The 21,858-nt window shown below is 37.5% G+C and overlaps 2 protein-coding genes across 3 annotated transcripts in view; both read left to right on the top strand.

Moving 5' to 3' along the window:
• LOC119546518 (probable G-protein coupled receptor CG31760) overlaps window positions 1–21,858 on the top strand; it is a 41,602-nt gene that overhangs the window by 1,507 nt on the left and 18,237 nt on the right. For both annotated transcript variants that reach the window (XM_037852848.1, XM_037852847.1), the window contains exons 2-4: window positions 2,109–2,341; window positions 12,886–13,337; window positions 15,817–16,003. In XM_037852848.1, the coding sequence (XP_037708776.1) occupies window positions 12,906–13,337; window positions 15,817–16,003 (619 nt within the window). In that variant the 5' untranslated portion in view covers window positions 2,109–2,341; window positions 12,886–12,905. The remainder of the gene's footprint in view (window positions 1–2,108; window positions 2,342–12,885; window positions 13,338–15,816; window positions 16,004–21,858) is intronic.
• Window positions 18,166–20,040, top strand: LOC119546058. The gene has a single exon (XM_037852126.1). It carries the CDS (start codon window positions 18,166–18,168, stop codon window positions 20,038–20,040), a length of 1,875 nt encoding a protein of 624 aa, XP_037708054.1.

Raw genomic sequence — 21,858 nt, 5'->3', positions numbered from 1 at the left:
TTTTTCAACATATAACCTCCAACGCTTGGAAATAACATTTTTTAATTAGTTCTGAATTTCGAATTAAATTTTATCAAAATCGGACGACTATGTCATATAGCTGCCATAGGAACGATCGCAAAATTGGTAGGAAAATAATATGAAACAAATTATAGCTTCGGTGTTTTTTAACATATAACCTCCTACGCTTGGAAATAACATTTTTTAATTAGTTCTGAGTTTCGAATTTAATTTTATCAAAATCGGACGACTATATCATATAGCTGCCATAGGAACGATCGGAAAATTGGTAGGAAAATAATATGAAACAAATTATAGCTTCGGTGTTTTTTGACATATTATCTTATACTATTGGGAATATCATTTTTTGTGTTTTTAAATTTAATAATTATAGCTGCAAGGGTATATAAGCTTCGGCTTGCCGAAGCTAACTTCCTTTCTTGTTTTTTTTTGAACTGGACACATGAAGAAAACGTATTTCTAAGCATCATACAATTTATTTTGAGTTCATTTAATAAAATCTTAGAATTTTTATATTTGCTTGGTTGTTTAATTAAGATTATTTTTCTGATAAAGGTAAAAAGCTGCATATTTTCTAAAACCATTTTTGTTTCTTACTGTTTACTTTTAATTAGTTCAGCTTAGTTATCCGTTCAATACCTCAGTTGTCCTTGGAACTTTTCCCTTGTCCACCTTCAGCATTTGAAGAGCATTCAACATTCCGTATGCCATAGAAAGGACAACTTTCCACTGCTTTCTCCAGCATTTCTCCGTCTTCTTCTTGGCGTCTCGCTTTCACTTGGTCATGAAAATCAAAGTCCCCCGTGTGCCCTGTCGATGTATTGGCCACATCTGTGTGAATTGCCACAGTGTGAGTGTCTACCCACACACACGTATATATAAAGTTCAGGGTGTTTGTTGTGGGGGCGTGAAAAGTTAGTCTTCCTGTTTGAGTTGCGTATTTGGGCGCCATTTCAGCATTCCGCTTTTTATTTACTACAAATTGCTTTGCATTTTTGTTCCATTTCTTCTTGTCCGTTTTTTTTTCACTTTTTGTATTATTGAGTTTAATGCGCTGTTGGCAATTTGTTGGATATAAAAATAACACCGCACCCACACCATCACCGGAGCAATGAAATATTGTAATTAACTTTGCTGCCGACGGGCAAGCCAAAGGAAACTTCCGGCCTTAATGAGCCGGCAACAGGTTCCTCGGCAGCTTCAATTAAGTTTTTTTTTTAATAAGCGACAGTTCACGGCTTATAAATATTCATAAATATTCACAGCTCAGCTGTTGGCGATTTCCAAAGTACTAACTAGGAAATAAAATCCTCTTGCCCGTTCCCTCTGGCAAATTTTGAGTGTATTTAAAAGTTTTTTTGCTCTTCAGAAAGTTTGTGCAGCAACTTTTCTCCGTTGTCCTTGTCGGCTGCACGGAACTTTTAGTTCCATTCATTATTAACGATAATGTGTGCTCGGCTCCTCTGATGCTCAGTTGAAAAATGCCAGTGGCATAAAGTTGGCAATTAATTGCAAACTACCGAGTGAAGTGCAGGAATGTGATATTTCACACAGGAATTTTAAGCAAAGTTGGTCACTTCTAAATATGAATACGTAAAAGGAATAGCTTAGTCATGACTTAGAGCCCAGAAAATAGCAGACTATCAAGGAGCCTGAGAAACAGTTCTACTATATGAACCTAAGTGCTGTAAACGTATGAAGTTTAAATATGTTTAAGCTGTTTATCAGTTGAATATTCTGAATGATTATTTAATTTAGAAAATTAGAATATTACTTTCTATCTTGCATCTTAAGCCCTTAAAATCAGGTTACCCTAAACCATATTAAGGATCTTAGTTTGCTAACGAACAAAAAATGTACCGGGTAGATTGTACCCATTCCGCAAATCTTATCTACAGTTCTATGAATATTAAGCCAATAACAAACTCGGCACAAATTACGCTTAAACTCAACGAGCAAACAATGCATAAATTGAAATAAAGCCAATTCCAGCAATAACGAGCCAAATCTACACCCACGCACATTTTAAAGGCAGACAATAGCAAATACCATTTCTAAAATATATTTAAATATTTGTGTACACATAGAAGCAGCAGCTCCGCACCAAGTTGAACAAATCCAGACAATAAATGAAACGTTAAAGTGGAAGGAGATGATGAAGTGAAAATAACAAAATCAGTGATAACTGAAACAAACAAAGGAAATAAATAATAACGATACGATAAATATAAAGAACAGACGGAAGAAAGCAGCCAAGTCTTTGACTTTGAAGAAGGCCAAACAAATCTCAGAGCCATGATTTGAACTTCGTGTGAAGGAGGTAAGTTAATCAAAGAAAAGTGAGGAATTACCTCGTTAATTGCATTCAAGGAATAGATAAAACAATTGTTTAAAACTCTAACAAAACATCATTTATTATTATTAATTAAAATCAGATAACATCAAAACTATAAGTATTCTGCACTTCCTAGCTGTTTAATAATATTAATTCCACAACCTGTTCTCATATTCACAAAAAACACACAACTAACCCAATTTTCATAATTCACTCAACAACATCCAGCCAACATCCCCAAAGTGCCGCATAGATATTCCATTTCATCAAATGTATTAGCAAAATTAGAGCCGCAGCCAACCCTCGGGAGATTTAAATTTAGCCCAGGCCTCCGAGTATCTAAGTATGTACATACAAACATTCTATACGCAGTATATGCCAAATTATTGTACATAATTGAATCCGTTAAATTATTTACTCGTTGAGTTTTTGGGGTTGCAGACGGAGAGGCCATTTAACCGCATCTTGGTGCCTTAAAGTCCGCAAAGTGTAATAAAATTAAATGGCTTTAAGGCTTAGACTCCGTCGACTGGAAAGTATGCTACAAATTCTCGACATAAATATTGATGTATCTCAGCGGACTTGTGTATGCGTTTTACTGTTCGTTCACCTTTTCTTCTCACTCGAGACTAAAAATAAAAACAGATTAAAAACCGACCCATGTCTACTGGGTAAATATTCAGGGCTCTGACCCTGGGAAGACATTCAACCAGCAGTCTCTATGTCTTGAATAACTTTGCATATACTTGCGTGGTATACCAACGATCCACATAGTCACTTTTATATATCTATAATTCAAATCTAATTTCAAAATATTATAAACTCATTTTGGCTACATATTAGTTACCCAATAGATAACAAAACATAATTTTCGTTTAAATAGAATTATAGCTGTTTGCCTAAAAGCAAATTTGAACAATTAACCAAGGGCAATGGACAAAGTTTCGGTTAAAGCACTCTTAATCAAACTCGTTAAACAAAAACAGGAAAAGATGACAGCCTTAATGGTAAATAATTATTTTAATGGAAGTTGATAATTCCTCAAAATTACCTCGGGGCTAATTGGAAACAGACTAGGGTTGTTTTTCTTTTGTTGTTTGTTTATTTTTACTGTATTTGTATGTATAATATTTTAATGAAATTTGCATTTTACGTTATTTTCTCGCTTGGGTCCATACTAAATAAATTTGCATATGCAAAGTCATGTGACATTTTGACGAAAAAGAAAATATCCTTCAAAGTCACTGTTGCTCTTTTATAACTGCCAAGACAATCTTGGCCCTTTCATTTGTTATAATTAAACAAAGCCTTGTTTGCTCGGATTAAGTATATTGCCTGCTTTTGCTCTTCCACATCAATCATCGCACTCGATGTTATACGATAATGCCCTACCAGCAGCTAAAAAAAAGGAAACACAAATATGGGGGGGCAGGAAATAATAGACCTTTCATAAGCCCTATATGTATGCGCACTTATGGGCGTGAGTCTGTGAGCATTTGAGCTGCTAGTCTGCTTATGTTCTTAGGGCTTATTAGCTGCTTATTCATTTCCCTGCTGAGTGTACTCTGCCAAAACATACTCATCAGTAAAAACAAAAAACAAAGAAGGAGCCACATGGTTCCCTCTGGCAGTGACAATAAATATTAATGGCCAACGGAATTAATAGATATTTAAACAAATGTAACTCACTGGTGGTGCCTTGAAGTTGGAATTAAATCGAAATGGCCAGAAGCCCTAAGCACGAACCCTCCCATTCCAATGCGATTGACTTGTTTAAGCTTTCTTTATTATGAGTCGATTGTTTTCGGCTAATGTCATTACAATATTATAGACCTGCCACGGGCCACAATAAAAATAAAACAATAATATGCATGGTAAAGTTGCTTTTCTATAAATCCTTTATGTATTCATTGTAATGCGATTGCCAGTTAATTAACTGCAAACACGTTATGAGTTATTAAAAGCAACATTGGCCTATAGGTATAGTGTTGGGCTTCCGTAAATCGAACTTCCCCCTCTAGAAGTCCCTATAGGCAGAGCTAGTTATATTGGCAATAAACTAAAATATGTTGGTTTAAGTTATGAAAGTTCAACAAAATTATTTTATATTTGTCTACCGGATATATTTTGATAATTAATTAAAAATACATTACTGTTTTTACTTATTTCCTTATTTTAATTACATTTAAAGGTAAGCCTGGCCAAAAAAGTTTAACTTCGTTCAGCAATTAGCGATGCAAGGGAACACAAAAAACAAGCTGAAAACCGGGCAAAAGCCACTGCTAATGAATAATCCGCACTGCCCTCAATCCCAACTTTTCTCATTACTCAAATCTATATGTACGTATATATCTGCATAAAATTCCCTACACAGGGAAAATAACTAAATACCTCCAAAGTGAACAAAATGGTTTGTCTAAAAGCAAGGGAAAGGGGCGTGGCATCCAGGAGGGCGTGCATTTTTTTAAACTGTTTGGGCAGATTCATTTGCATCTCCCAGTGGGCGTGGCCCAAAAGTCAAACGCCAAAGAGTTGCCTTCAAACAGAAACAAATTTGCGCTTCCATTTTAATTTTGCCTGGTTTCCACCCAGTGACGCCGGTAAATCCTTTAAAAGTGCCAAGAAACTCTTGCAAACAAGCCGTGATTCTGTCTCTAAAGGCAGCTTCTGCACTTAATGGTCGCAAAAGTGCGATAAAGTGGGGAAAATGAATACCAAGGTTGGGTGGTTCGAGACCTGAAATAGAAAATGGGCGGCCCCTTTTCTTGGATTATGATTTGGTGATGAAAGTTATTAAAGAATCCTGTTCATGGGAAAAAGTAAAGGTCCATAGAGAACCTGTCGTATACGCAATTTTATTTCATATCATTATACCCGTTACTCGTAGAGTAAAAGGGTATACTAGATTCGTCGGAAAGTATGTAACAGGCAGAAGGAAGCGTTTCCGACCCCATAAAGTATATATATTCTTGATCGGGATCACTAGCCGAGTCGATCTAGCCATGTCCGTCTGTCCGTCTGTCCGTCTGTCCGTCTGTCCGTCTGTCCGTCTGTCCGTCTGTCCGTCTGTCTGTCCGTCCGGATGAACGCTGAGATCTTGGAAACTATAAGAACTAGGCTATTGAGATTAGGCGTGCAGATTCCTGAGCTTCTTACGCAGCGCAAGTTTGTTTCAGCAGAGTGCCACGCCCACTCTAACGCCCACAAACCGCCCAAAACTGAGGCTCCTACAGTTTTCATGCTAGAATAAAAATTTTCATTGAAATGTATTGTTCTCATCAATACCTATCGATTGACCCAAAAAACAGTTTGCCACGCCCACTTGAACGCCCACAAACCGCCCACAAACTTCAAAAAATCGTAAATATGAACGCAGATATCTCGGAAAATATCAAAGATAGAGAAATGGGAATTCAGATTTAGATTCCGTAGGCTTGAGCGCAGCGCAAGTTTGTCACGCGAATATGCCACGCCCACTCTAACGCCCACAAACCGCCCAAGCCTGTGGTGCCCACAATATTCATGCTAGATAAAAAATTTTAACTGAAATGTATTGGTCTTGTCAATACCTATCGGTTGATCCAAAAAAAACTTTGCCACGCCCACTCTAACGCCCACAACGCTTAAATCTGTCTACCGCCGGTAGGTGGCGCATTTCAACCTCGCTTTGCTGCATATCTCCATTTTCCTTTGGTCATTTTAGCTGAGTAATGGGTATCTGATAGTCGAGGTACTCGACTATAGCGTTCTTCCTTGTTTTTATATCGTTTAATGTGCTCCAACATACATTTTTCAATTAAGTGGTGTATCCGCTTTAAATAGAACACTTTTGTTTTAATAGACTGGGGTGGAAAAACTAATTTGCTAGGAAAAATTCATTAATATTAAATTTTCTTGATTTTTAAAAAAACTTTTTGTAGACCGTAAAATACTTTGCCAAGAGCGGCGACTGCACTTCAGCGGTAGCGCTGCAGAACTTGAAGGGCCATCAAGTTGAGTCATAATGTTTTATAACCACACACTCGCAAACCATCAAATGCACAATTAACCACAATTTTGTTGCTGTAATTTTATAGCACTTGTTCGACATTTAATTACGCTAATTTATATGCAAGCTGCAATTGACACGGCGACAGGGAGGATGGAGGGTGGCGACACCGAAGCTGTCGTCTAACGAATCCTTTTCATCCTTTTATATGTTAATCTGGATGTGTGTCGCCCTTTGGTGGCTCGTTCTTTAAATTGGTAGACTGTTTAACTGTTTGAGCTTTCGGATTTTATTTGGCAGAAGACTTGAAGAAAGAAGAAGAATTGAAAAGACTTGTATCATTATTCTGTATGTACTATATTTATGCACAGGGAAATTTCTGTCGTTCTCATCTAAAAATGTTTTCATTTTGCTCGTATCTCAACAAATAAACTATTATTACTACTATTAGTCCAGTCAGTCGTGTACACTTATTAAAAAATGTTTAATAAACTCAATTTAAATTTTTTTTCTCCCTATTTTGTTATAATTTTGAGAACATTGGAACCAAAATGTACTTACACGGCTTTTAAGAAGGAATGTTCTTAATTCAAGAACAATGTACTTGAATATTTCTGTGTGTGTGGAAGATGATTAATATGCATTCGTAGGTCTTCCTTTGAGGAGGAAACAACATGGTTAGTTTTTAGAGGAGAGAATAGTCTTTTCAGAAATAATAGTTTTTATATATTACAAATTTTTCATGTAGTTTGAGAAATGTTTGCACTCCTCTTCTTTGAAGCTGGAGAGTGGAATTGAAATAGTTTTTGTGTTCCGTGAAAGGAGAATTTTTCAGAAGCATTTTCAGTATTTCTACGTCGCATTACCCTGCTTTGGTGGCTCCTGCTCCTTCTGCCCTCGAAAAGTATACTATATACAATATAGTGCCGTAAGGGCAATGCAATGTCAAAAGCTCCTTCCGCCCAGCGCCTCCAGCTTCCTGGGTAAAGACATCAAACGCAGCTGCTCCTGAATTCTCCGCTATTTCAGCTGCCCGTACTAAGTCTTTTTTAGTGGAACCTCCGCTTTTTCGCATTCCTTCCGCCAGCTTCACGTTGGGTTCTCCAGCACATTTTCCACATGACATGGCGTTTAAAAGGGCCAAGCTGGAAAAATCAAAAAAATACAACAAGGACCGAGTAAAACGAGCAGAGACAAAATTTGTCAACATGTTTATAAGTTTATTTCTTGTTGGCCCTCTTTCTTCTGGCACTTCTGTTGCTGTTTCTTACATTAATATTGGCCATTTGACTCTTGGTCTTTCTGTTTCTGTTGTCAATTGTGCTGTTTTTTTCTAGATTTTATTTTAGCTTGGTAGTGTTATTTTGGGTTATTTTCTTGTGTTAATGATATCACTGTGAAGACTTATCTTCTTGCTTTTATGGACATTCATAAGATCCACGCGAAATACCTTGGACTGGTATTTCATCGCGGAAAAAAGAAGTGTCTTAATAAAAACTGTATCTTGCAGAACGGAACTATAAAAGAAATGGTTTGTTTTTAGAGTTTGCTTTGAAGGATCATAAAGTTTTCATTTTGTATCTTCTATACAAAATATATATAATTAGCTAGACGTTGCTGTAAAAATTTCTTAAAAATATTTAAAAGATATTTTTAATTTAAATTTATATTTAGGAATTTTTGTTTAATTCTTGGACAGCCTTTTCGTTTAAGGTGAAGGGTAGCAGAACATATTTCCACCACTTTTGTTTCTAAATATATATAATAAATATTTCTAATTTAAATTTATATTTAGGAATTTTCGTTCCATTTCTTGGGCATCGTTTTCATTAAAGGTGAAGGGTAGCAGAACATATTTCCACCACTTTTATTTCTGAAGATACACTTGGTGCATCTGTTTCTTATGACGCCATTAGTGCCAGTGGCAATGTGGCTCTCCAGCTGTTACCACAGCTATCTCACTTGATGTCATTGCAGTTTCTACGACACTTTCAGTCGCCTTTCGACTTCACTGCCTTAAAGGGCATAGGAAAAACACTTGCACCTGTCCAAAGTTGCAGACATGAAAGTAAACTTTTATTTATGGAAATGGGTTAAATTACTTCCTCGTTTGAGGGAAAAGGCAAACAAGCTTTGAGCTATTTAGCAGAGTCGCCGCTCCTTTGGTCCTCGGCCAGTGGCTTTATTTGGGGACCCATGGATGCTGCCATTCATCGCATAAACCATATCTATGCCTTCTGGGACCCTTTCATAAGCACGTTTTTATCTGCTTTACACATTTGTGCGTCTCTCGAAATGGGAACAGAGCTTGGGGGAGGGTCAAGCGAGGGTCGGTGTCGGTCCTTCAAGCCCCATTTAGGGTTCGCCGGCAAACGCTCCTTTTATTCAGTCCACTCGCTCCCCCAGCAATTGTGCGTTTTAGCCGCATTCTGCTGATTCTGTCAGTTTTCTCTGTCATTGATTTTCGATCATAATAATTTCATGTGCTTTATGTGCCGGAAAGTGCCCGCTAAAAAGGACGACAACCATCTGCCAATCCATTGCAATGCATTTATCCTGCTCATATGCGATGATTTCAGCTCTGCAATGATTTCATTTTTATGATTCTTTGTTTGCCTCCACTTTTCCACTTCCCGTCTATACCCAGGGCAATTCCTTAGCGTATTGTGGGTTTTCTTTTTATGACTTTATAATGTGACCATTATGTATCTTTCCACATATGGGTGGTGCTGATTTGGAAAAGGCAATTTTGTTAAGAGCCCAAGTTGTCCGACGGGCAATGACAAAAGCAGAAATACAATGTAATTTGGTACAGTAAAAATAGAATAGACAATAATTTTATACAAATTTGAAAGATCAAAGATGTATAGAGGTTGTTCAAGAATTTTAACACAATCACCTCATTTTATATCATTTGCTTATGTTACTTTGATTGGAAATGAATATTTTAAATAAAATATTTAAAGAACACAAGGGCTTACTTTATTTGATTTACGAGTCTGTATATATATATAAGCCAAATACATTTTAAGAAGACCCCCGTCAATCTGTGTACTGATAAACCTTATCTTCGAACCAATTTCCGCAACCTAATTTGTGGGCACACCGAAGGGAATGTTGATCCATGTCGAATCAAATGTTCAATCGAGTCCAGAGCATTATGCAAAACGCATGACAGCTTAAGGAAACCCAGGGACAACAACTGAAACAGCCAACTGACAACTTCACTTATTCCAGCTGGGTTGTGACGTTCTGACCGCAGGCAGTTGGCAAATGAAGGCAAAGCCATGCAAAGGAAAGTCGGCAAGAAAAGCCAGTGAAAAGGCGTTGAATCGTTTCATTTCCTTCAACGTCTGTCGACACTCGGACCGAAAAAAGTGGGCTGGTCGAAAAAAGTAAACCGCAGGCAAATCAAAGGCAGAAGGAAACCTCATTAAATTAATGCAAGCCTCAGGAGTTTTTCTCCGCCCAAAAAAATCCCCGCCTGCGACCTTGGCCAATTCATGGGAAAAGCTTGTTTGGCGGTTAGTGGAAAATTGTCCCAAAGATTTGAAACGCTTGATAGGCGTGGCCGAAATGATTGGCAGGACCCCTTAGGGACCAGAGTCAGCATAAGCCAGAGGCTTAGTTTTGATAATATGGGAACCTGAAAACATTTGGTTAGCCTATATACATTGCTTGCAACGGAGAAACAGATTTTCATTTAAGATGGGCTGCCTTTTCAAATGAAGGTCTGAGAACTTCGCATGTTAATAAAGCACATATACCAATCAAAAATAATTGAAACGCTCCTATACACTTTTAATTATTTGTTAAACTTTATTGTAAATTGTTGAAATTATCCAGCAATAAATAAAAGAAAAGGTCCAAGATTATTTTTTAAAAATAAGCCAATATCAAACATTTTCGTTGCCATCAAAATATCTTTCCTAGAAATTTACTAAAACAGTTTGTGAAAATTAAAATTTTATATCATCCAAAAAAGAACTAAAGCCAGTTATTTATTATTTATTTTATTCACACACTCGTATTTTATGAAACCGGTCGAATTAAAAGAAAAACCTTTACGTACAAAGTTTAAAAAAAGTCAGTATGAAATCCGAAAAATGTTTTTGGAAACCACAACAAATGCGACAATTCGGAGGGCAAAAACTCATGTTAAAACTTTTAAAGCGCACATGTCCTTCAAACTGCATGTGTGTTCAGTGAACACTGTTCACACTCGCTAACATAATTTTGTCACCTAAAAAATGTGTTTGTATTACAATATTCATTTAAATTATAAAACGTTAAACTCGAAGTTAACCAGAAATGTTAGTTTATTTTGTTATGAAAGGGTTCAAAGTATATTGTTTTCAAAAAACTCCATATGATTTATAAGTTTATAACACGATACAAGTAGTGATTTTATACCCCAAGTAATCCTTTCGCAAGAATTGTTTCAACAATCTCACTTAAAACCAGAGTTGTGCTGTCGAGTGCCTTTTTATTCATATATATCATATGCCCGGCACAGATTTAGAGGGACTTTCGTTTTTTGTCCCCGTTCATGTTTATTTTAGCCCGCAAATAAAAAGGATAAACAACAACTGGCAGCCATGTTCAACAGCATTTCCGCTTACAAGTCTCTTTTTTTCGGTTTGAGTTGACTCGTATGTGTGTAGCGGTGGGGTGTGGTTCGTTATGAACCCTTTCGCGGCATTTGGCTACGGGATCCTGGTGCCAAAGCCAGTCAAAAGCTATCCACTCAATCCTTTGCATATTGCTCATATTTCTTCGGCATCGCTGCCTGTCTGGAGCTCTTGGCCATGTGTGTGTTCTTTTTCCCTGGGTCGCTGCTTAGTCATGCTTATAAAACGCGAAAAACGCGACCAGCGATGAAGACAGGGGAATTTCCCAACTGTAAACAATAAATATAAACATGGGGCGCTGTGGGTGGAATCATAATATTCCCATCCCACCATCATCATCGTCATAATCCACATGCTGTCGTCAGTCAAGTTCAAATGGCTGGCAAATTTTTTTATAAACATTTACCATATACCAACAAATGGCTAATGCTTATAGGGTTGGGGGCTAAGAGGTGGTTACAGCTTTAGAAAGTGGATACGATGTGATGGAAGGGGTTCTCGAGCAAACAAGGGTGCAGTTTTCCCTAATGAAAGATATCTTTTGGAATTGAAAACTTTTACCCACTTCAAATATTTTATTTTATTCAAGCACATCGAAAAGTTCATCAAAATTCGATTATACCATCAATAATTCTAAGCTACTTATCCGAATTGAATGCCATTTCGTTTTAAATAATGAAAAGTCAATTTAATCAAAAGCTTTTCCCAACCAATGTCTTAAAATGTTTATTTTTCGAATAGATGTTGATAAAAAGCGTTGACAATAAGTGTCAACTGTGATGACACTTGTCAATTTTCTCAATCCAAGCCCTATTATACGTCGACAGTTTCACTTTCGCTCTCAGCACATGAAAAAATGATATACCCGGGACATAAATAAATTGTTGAAATATTTATTTATGGCCTGGACAAGTGTAAACAAAGCCAAAGGGAACTCGAGAAAGTCAGCAACTGGAGAAAGAGATGACAGGGAAGTAAGTGCATGGACGGATAGCGATTTGCTTACCTGAAACGCCCACAGCTTGGGTCTACATGAATCCAACTCGTAAATAAATACCGAAGACATAAATAAAATAAAAAGGAGTGGGCGGAAAACACTTCCAGAACCGACCCATTTCCACCTCGGCAAAGTGAAAGCGAGTGAAATGTAAATATCAAGTAAAACGCGTAGAAAACGAGGGAAATGCTACACATCTTTTGCATTTGAGCTAAGAGGCATGGAAGTAAGTTTCGGACTTAAGATTCAGACCACTTCTGTCTGCACATGTTCGAATCGAAGGGGGTTGCCATAAAAATGGCGTTCCCGCCCTAAAAGAGGTAACTCCCCCACATCCTTCAATATCAACGCCACTCTCTTTGCCTTATTTGCAGTGCTTTTAAACGCTGAAAAATGGCAGCCATTTGTAAAAAAGTATAATAATGGCCTGGCTAAAAAAATATATGTGTAAGACCGGTTTTAAAGTCCCTGTCGATTGAAGTTTTTTTGTGTCAAACTTATGCGTTATGGTTGGAATAACATAAGAAAAGTGTTTAAATTCAACGACCTTTTTATACCCGTTTCTCGTAGAGTAAAATGGTTTACTAGATTTATTTATGACCGCTGTGATCTTGGAAACTATAGAAGCAACAGTGTTGGGATTAAGAATGCATATTCTAGAGATTCCACATATACTTTAACGCTAAAATGAAGTTGGAAAATACAAGTTTTGAAATTTGTTGTATTCATTAATAGCAAATTTTAAATGAACAAAAAATATTTTTATTTGATTTAGTACGATTTTTATCATTGTAGTTACAATTTTTAAACCTTAATGATACCAATATGCGTTCGCAAAGTTTATGGACTAAAATTGCCGTTAAAAACTATTATTTTCCGCCACTAATTCGCGTTCTGTATCCTTCCCTTGCAGTTGCAGATGCGAAAACAACAATGAAATGCCGGCACAATGCGGTGAGGCGCAAGAAGAAGAAGCTGCCGGAGGAGGCGAGGGCGGAGAAAGGATCAGGTGGGGCGGAAGGCGTGGCAGGTCCTCCAAAGGGAGATGGCATCTGCCAGAGGCAGCAACAAGTGGACAACTACACTTGGCTAACAACGCAGTCTGTCCCCCTTTTGTGGCTGCACTTGTTGCTGTTGGTCGCATTTGCAAAACATGCGGCAGCAGCAACAGCTGCCACAAATCCCGAGGCCACCACAACAACATTAAACAACTATACGGCGACGACAACACTATCCGCATCCACATCCACGGCAACCACTTCATCGGCATCAGCAGCCGGGGATAAGTTCTCAGGCAACTGGGCCATCCTGGAGGATTCATTTAAAAACATCGTAAGGATCGGAGATGGCAACACGGTCACGCGGGTGAGTTTGAATGATGAATCCAATGCTTTGTTAAAAGCCGCATCATATTTTCTTCTACCCTGGTGCTTAGAATTGTTTTAAAAGTCCAGAATATTATTTTTTTTTAAACAATAGGATGACTATATCATTTAACTTGTATGATTTTAAAATCATGATATGGTTTAAGCAACAAGGGTATATCAACTTTGGATGGCCGAAGGTAGCTTCCTTTTTTGTTTTTAGGGGTAACATTGGGTTTTTGGCCCAAAAACAAAAACTTGTTTGTGATTTTTATTAATATTTCGAATAATTTTTTACGTTTACATAATTTTGTACATTTTAGGTACAAGTTTGCTTAGCATTATAAAAAATATATCTATATCAAAAAATCTCCTTGTGCCCATCCGGTGGACATGATAGCTGGTGGCAGGATCATCAAAAAATGTTGAACTTGAACGAAGGAATTGGGAAAAAATTAAAACTATATTTGGTGGAAAAATTTATCGAAAAATAGAAAAATAATAATTTTGAGTATTTTAATTTTAAAAATTAGTAAAAATAAATATAATTAAGGTTCTTCGATCAAGCAGTAGCTTTTGAGATACTGAATTTGTGACAAAAACCAAGTCGTGGTTTCGAAAAAACGTCATTGAAATGAGCCTCACGTAGCTAAGCAACCCAAAAGACATAACTTTCAAAAAAATTCAATATTAAAATTTGACATATTTTTAAAAGCTTTAAGAATTTACAAATTTTTTCATCGAAACCATAGCAAAAGCAATTTAATTTTATTTTTACTTTCTATTGAATTTATTGTAATGATCTTTATTTTAGTTTCATTACTTTTTTAATGAAATGTAATCTTTAAATCGATTCTTTAGACGGTTCGTATAATTTGAATTAGACTTTAAAATAAATAATTATTATGTGTAAAAGTTGTAGATTTTCAAATTTACCGTCCACCATTTACGCACATTGAAAAGTGTATTCACAGATTCCAGGCACTCTGTGTTGCCTAGTGCTAACCCCATTTAAGCTGCAATTACACAGGAGTGCAATTGAAGTAATGAGAATAAGTGTTGCCGAAGAGCGGGGTGCTTTAACCCAATCGCTGCACTGAAGGTGCGTTCTGGGCCCTATGGCTCTTGTCTGAATTTAATTGAATTGCGATTGCAGACGCGAGGTCACTGTAATTCTCCATTCCATTTCAAAATTATCAAAGTGGCTATTTAGTGGGCACTTAATAACTCTCAATGAGGAACGATAAGAGCTGTCAAATACAGTCCGCTGAGTAAAGTATCACAGGGATAGAATTACGAATTCAATTTAAGGATCGGAATATTAACGTCAAAATAATACAAAAACCATTAGCCGGTAAAACATATACGCTAGTATATTGAAATGAAACATTATCTTAATATTTCTGTAATTAAAAAAATTCTAAAATCGAAAAGTTCCGAAAACCCAAACACTTTGCTTCCATAGAAACTACGTGCAAGGGTTTATAAACATCGGATTGCCGAAGTTAGATTCCTTTCTTGTTTTATTTGTTAGCACGTTGAAATAATTTGATGAAAAATAATAATTTATTTTCGGAAGTGAACTTAAATATCTTAAAATTAAAACCACACCATTAACTTATAAATATTTTATAAGCAAATCAATAGTTTTAATACCCAATAAATTATGCCATATATTTCAGTTTCACTTAGCCTGTCTTATAGTTAAGTTCCACACTTTCGTAAACAAGTTTCGTGTATTTTGCTGGGGTTTATGTGCACATTATGAGCCCAGTTAATTAGGTTAAATGGTTAGAAGTTGAGCCGAGCAAATTCTGGTGTAGATATTTTGAGTAGGAAAGTTATTTGGGGAAAACTTTGTTGCTCCTCAACTTCCGAATTTGCTCTTCATATCTACTGACCAAAACTTTATTGTCGTGGCTTGTCAAACAAAAGACAAAACACTTGCTTAACAATACATGCTTCAACTTTAAATTCTGCCTAAACTTTTCGATGCAATTTCGTTCTCTGGTTTTTAACAAATAAATGTCAAAACAAAGCAAACTTTTTGGGTGCCTAGAACGTAAAGTTAAAGAATAAAAAGAAAAGCCAATAACGTAATTTTCCACTCAAACGATAAAAGGGTCTACAAAAATGACGATATAATGGCCCAACCATGAATTTTTGTTTGACCTAAAATGTATATTTAATGCGTTTGTCAGCGGCAGAGGCCAACGAAAAAAACAAAGACTTGAATAGACTACAAAGAATGATTTGGGTAGCCGCAAAATATGATTATGCACTGGTGAAAAAGTGTTTCGGCTTTTGTTTTTGACAGTAATATCAAGCGACTCCAGTCCACACAAATATTATATTGGTTTTCGTTCACAATTTCTATAATTAAATTGATTTTTTTGACCGTGCATTCTTAGGCTCTTCCCACTCCATTTTAAACCTACTCAGAAAATAATAATAATGGCCGATTCCCAAACCATTAACAGGCGGCCATCGAACAATCACTGGTAACGATACACGACATCGCCACAGAGAATTTGGGGACATTGTGCATCTCGACCCTGTACCGACCCCTACAAGTGCCCATCAACTCGGAACGATATGAGAGCTCCAGACAGAAAGCCGATTTGGCCGCCTCGATACTCCAGGAAGTTGGCATCATTCGGCACGGCGGTGAGTTTGAACAGAATATAATTCCACCTACCTAACTGCCAGCGTATACCCATATTTTTTATCCCACCATCGATTATTGATTTTGTTTTTGTTTGCGTGTGGGCGGATTTTGGCCTGTTATCGCAGCCGAATGACATTTTCCTGCTGGGAAAATTCATATAGCAAAGTCAATACGTGAGTCTCACATGCGGAACCGATTAAAATATAGTATGTGTGCGTGGGCTTAACCGTATCGACATGGTTTCAGTTCCACAACTTTTTTAAATGGCCGCCATTTAAAGTAACTTTTTTGGCAACTGTGCGAATTCCTCACTCAAGCTGTCTATGGGATTTTTATATTGCTTGCTGAATATGCTGAAGTTTTTTGTGGCACACTTTATGTGGATAAGTTCTTTATCCGATGGTAAATTTCATTAAATATTGAAAGAATGAAAGAAAGGGTAATTGGTTACTCCAGAATGCAGATTTAATATTATTAAAATTCCATGGGAAGGAGAAGAAAGGAAAATCGTGTCGCCTTGAATGCGGAATTTTAATGAATATTAATTGCATTACAAGCTTTTTCTTCAATAAATATTTAATTTTAAAATATATCAAATTATATTTCACTAAAAACGATTCGATTTAACTGAAACCTTTAAAAAGAAGACTCAGAACTGCAGGAATTTAAATAATATACATTTTTTTTTTGGTGCTCCCCATTCTAACACAATTCCTTATATCCCTTAAGTGGAAATCTGATTCCCTTTCGCTGTGTAAGGACTTCGTTTAGCCCTGGAACCTTGTAAAATGCTGTGTATATTTGTACTTATTGCCATACATGTCCTTGCTTAATTTCACGAAATCTGTTCCTTTTGGACCCTCCTTTCTCCATCGCCCCCATTTGATCTCGTCGACGATGTTCCAGTAAAAGCTTCGTGGGTAAATCACAGTTGAGAACAAGAACGAATGCGACGGATGACACAACGCACAATGTGAACTTTAAATTAAATCTACAGCAACAACGGTAACATTGGGACTAACAACGGCAAAGGACACTGCATGTGAACTGAGCGGGTGGTGGGCGTACGATATAGAGGGTAGAGGGTATAAAAAGGACGAAACGTCGGCATGGCTTGATGCGCCACAAGTGCGTCGTTGGTTGTCAACCCCAATGCTGTCGCACGGCTGTCAGGACAAGACTTTCATTCTGATCCCAGTTGCCAGTCACCCGACAGCAACCTTGACAGTGCCCAACAAAGTGATGAACTGAGAGAAATTATACATATAAATTTGAATTTAAAACGTGTGTGCTTCTTATTTAGGTGCATATTATAGAAGGAAGCCCACAAACCGTTCAAAACTCTGGCTCCTACAATTTAAAAGCTAGAAAAAAATGTTTAACTGAAATGTGTTGTTCTCGTCAATACCTATCGATTGACCTAAAAAAAGTTTGCCAAGCCTACTCAAATGCCCACAAGCCGCCCAAAACTAAAGCGCCCACAGTTTTCATGCTAGAAAAAAATTGTTATCTATATTGTATTGGTCTCGTCAATACCTATCGATTGATCTAAAAAAAACATTTGCCACGCCCACTCTAACGCCCACAAACGCCCTTAACGCTTAAATCTCTCTACTGCTCACATAACCATATATTGTAATCGCGAGTAGGTGGCGCTTTACAATCTCCCTTTCCTGCTTGTATATCTCAATCTCCCTTTTGATCCCTTTTAGCTGAGTAACGGGTTCTTGAATTTAGCGTTCTTCCTTGTTTTAGTTTTACAAACGGAGAATATTGAACTGATAAACTAGAACAAAGCAGGGATGACTAGGTTTATACTATTTCAAACATAACCAATAAAATTAAGTTCGTCTAAATTGTAAAATGAAATATTGAAATATGAATACACAATCGAGTAATAATTACATGGACATTATCTTTATACCAGAACCTACACATAATAATTGATCTGGGAATTTATTAGAAAAATTTTTTGAAAATATAAAATGAGCAAAAAAATTATATGGTGTTACTGCAAAGACGTTTTCAGGTCAAGTAACATTTTTAATTTTTGTCAATATTTCTAGAATTTTCGAAACATATTGCAAAAATGCATACAGCAATATCAATATATCTCGAAAGTGAAAAGGCCACAAAATGTAATCGCCGCCTAGGATTGACAATGACTATTATTCTTATTTGGATCTTCATATCCTTTTATATGCATTGGGACCGGATTAAGGATATTAGCTTTGAATATAATAGCATATTAACCGACAGCGACTCTGCATTATTTGTTAATTCGACAGGGTGTCGCATACGTGCGACGAAACCTTTTTCGGACATAGCTATTTCTTTCATAGAGCCATTCAAGCCAGTTATCTGCCCAAGGATGCAGCTTTTTAAAGCCGAGACTATTGGAGGTAGAAATTATTTGCTCCTAAATATCTCAGAATCAGAGCTTTTTTCATTTTCTCGTGTGAAGCGTTGGAGACATATTTTCTGTGCTTATCGGGAATTCATAAGAGTTCACGACTTCCTAAACAAGTACGTATCCTTGCAGTTATTCATGCTAAAAGACCAGTTAACCTACCTTGTGGGAGCCGGCCAGCAGAACATTCGCATCTGGTGTTGGGTTGACTTTGCCAGGATAATATTTAGTGACGTTCTGTTTTTCCTACCCCCTTCTGCAATGCTGTCGAACACATCGACATCTAACGAACGACTTTCAGTCATGATTCTGGGCCTTGATTCAATATCCCACATGCACTATCAACGACACTTTCACAAAGTGTCACACTTTATGGAACATTTACCCCATACCGAATTTTGGGGCTACAATCGTGTGGGTCGCAACTCGTATCCCAATCTGATTCCTTTGCTAAGCGGTAAATACTTTTCAGAACTTGAAAATTCTTGTTATGCTGGAAAGCCAAGTTTCGACAAATGTCACTTCCTATGGGATGATTTCAAAGCGGCTGGTTACTCAACTGTGTTTAGTGAGGATAACGAAAGCATCGGCACATTCACACACACGAAAAAGGGTTTTTTTAAGCAGCCCACCGATTACTATTTGCGTCCAGTAATGGTCGAGATCGATTTATTCACAACTTATAATACCGATCATAGCCTTGAGTGCTCCGGCCATCGACTCTATCAGGTTATATACTATGACTTTATATATAAGACAATGGCGCATTTGCAACGAAGTCCTTTCTTCTCATTTCTTTGGCACACCCAGGGCATCCACGATCATTTTAATTATGCCAAGCTGATAGACGAAGACTACTTAAGAATAATGCAGCACTTGAAGATGCTGGGTATTATGAATCACACATTTATTCTTGTATTGGCCGATCATGGATTCAGAATGGAGGGATTTCCCAATACTGACCAAGGCCAAAAAGAGATTTCGCAACCTCTTCTTATTGCCATATATCCGGAATGGCTTCCAAAGAGCTTCCCTCTTGCTATTTCCAATCTTGAGCAGAACGCTCGAAGTCTGATCACGACATATGATTTGCACGAAACCCTTAAGGATTTAATTAATCTTAATGACCTGACTGACATAAACGTGATGAAACGAACGCAAAATTTGTCCAACAGTCGTGGTATTAGCCTTTTTCTACCGATTCCAGAGAGCAGAGATTGTCGCAGCGCTGCGATATCACATCATTACTGCCTGTGTGAGGAACTATTCCCGATTTCCACCTATGAAAGTGCTGTTCAAGAGGCTGCTCAATTTGTAGTTGCCAAGATTAACGAGCTCATTAAGCCGTATCCCCAGTGTCAACGCCTGAAGCTCATCAAAGTTCGCGCTGCGTTTGGCTCGAACGGCGAAGATGGACGAAAAAAAGAGATGTCTCAGATTATGGTCCGCTTGGAGACGACCCCTGGCGACGGCCACTTTGACGCCACCATTCTGAGGACCTCACTTAAACTGGCTGGTGAGAGGTCTCTGATATTGGGTGGTCCCGTGACGAGGACCAACAAATATGGGCACCAGTCATTCTGCATACAAAATCACCAAATCGAAATGTATTGCTGTTGCGTATAATAAACTGGAGGCAATGAATTGTATAAAATTAGGGTAGAGCTAGATGCCCTGAAACTTACGAACTGGACCTGATTTTTATACCTATTACTCGTAGAGTAAAAGGATAAATTAGATTTGTCGTAAAGTATGTAACAGGCAGTCTTTCCGACCCTAAAAAGAATATATTCTTGATCAGGATTACTAGCCGAGTCGATCTAGCCATGTCCGTCTGTTCGTATGAACCGAAAACTAAAACAAGTAAGAACACTATAGTCGAGTACCTCGACTATCAGATACCCGTTACTCAGCTAAAGGGACCAGAGGGAAATGGAGATATGCAAGCAGCAAAGCGATATTGAAATGCGACACCTACACCAGTTTACAAAAAACAAGGAAGAACGCTATAGTCGAGTACCTCGACTATCAGATACCCGTTACTCAGCTAAAGGGACCAAAGGAAAATGGAGATATGCAAGCAGCAAATGCGCCACCTACCGGCGGTAGACAGATTTAAGCGTTGTGGGCGTTAGAGTGGGCGTGGCAAAGTTTTTTTTAAATCAATCGATAGGTATTGACGAGACCAATACATTTCAGTTTAAATTTTTTATCTACCATGAAAATTGTGGGCGCCACAGACTTGGGCGGTTTGTGGGCGTTGGAGTGGGCGTGGCATATTCGCGTAATAAACTTGCGCTGCGCTCAAGCCTACGGAATCTAAATCTGAAATCTCGTTTCTCTATCTTTGATATTTTCCGAGATATCCGCGTTCATAATTACGATTTTTTGAAGTTTGTGGGCGTTAAAGTGGGCGTGGCAAACTTTTTTTAGGTCAGTCGGTAGGTATTGATGAGAACAATACATTTCAGTTAAAATTTTTGTTCTAGCATCAAAACTGTAGGAGCCACAGTTTTGGGCGGTTTGTGGGCGTTAGAGTGGGCGTGGCACTCTTTTGAAACAAACTTGCGCTGCGCAGGAATCTCAGGAATCTGCATGCCTAATCCCAGTATTGTAACTCTTATAGTTTCCAAGATCTCAGCGTTCATACGGACAGACGGACAGACGGACAGACGGACAGACGGACAGACGGACAGACGGACATGGCTAGATCGACTCGGCTAGTGATCCTGATCAAGAATATATATACTTTATGGGGTCGGAAACGCTTCCTTCTGCCTGTTACATACTTTCCGACGAATCTAGTATACCCTTTTACTCTACGAGTAACGGGTATAAAAATTGATGAAATACGCACTTCAGGAAACCTTTGTTTTCCGGTAGGATACATCTCCCTGATTAAGAAAAGGGCATTTAAAATTTTTTCTATGGTACCAATTTTTTTTAAAGTGTAAAAAACGTTTTTCGCACTTTTTTATTTTCTAACTCGAGTTGTGACAAACCGAATTCGGTCATTAAAGACTCATTTTACAGGTAATGGAATGCCCTTTAACTTTCTTATACACATCATTGAGTTCCATTCATTAGTTTAGAAGCTACACTTCGTCAAAGTTGAAAAAGTTGGAAAAAATGCAAAAACGCTGGCATAAATTGCATCTTTAAAAATACACGCCTAAAAACCGAAATTAGTTTTATGTTGTTTTCTTAAAGGCTGAACTTTAACGGAGAATATAAGCCATTGATCACGACAATCCGTTGGTAAATCGATTTTTTACAGATTTTTAAACGTATATACCCAAGTTCAGTGCTCGGGAGCAGCGGCCGTTAAACATTATTTTAAATTTTCAGTGTTGAGGAACGTAAGATTTTGGTGCAAGTAGTTATGCATAACGTCAGTTTCTTTGCTATTAGTGCTTGGCAAGCTAAAAAGTATGCGATTGCAGT

Source organism: Drosophila subpulchrella, chromosome 2L, assembly GCF_014743375.2.
Source record: "Drosophila subpulchrella strain 33 F10 #4 breed RU33 chromosome 2L, RU_Dsub_v1.1 Primary Assembly, whole genome shotgun sequence".
NCBI lineage: Eukaryota > Metazoa > Arthropoda > Insecta > Diptera > Drosophilidae > Drosophila > Drosophila subpulchrella.
The sequence above is the reverse complement of the archived record's forward strand: the minus strand, read 5'-3'. Positions and strand labels throughout refer to the sequence as shown.

Bases quoted from the DNA above. Each gene is read 5' to 3' on its own strand.
- LOC119546058 (XM_037852126.1), top strand. From the start codon at position 18,166: ATGACTATTATTCTTATTTGGATCTTCATATCCTTTTATATGCATTGG.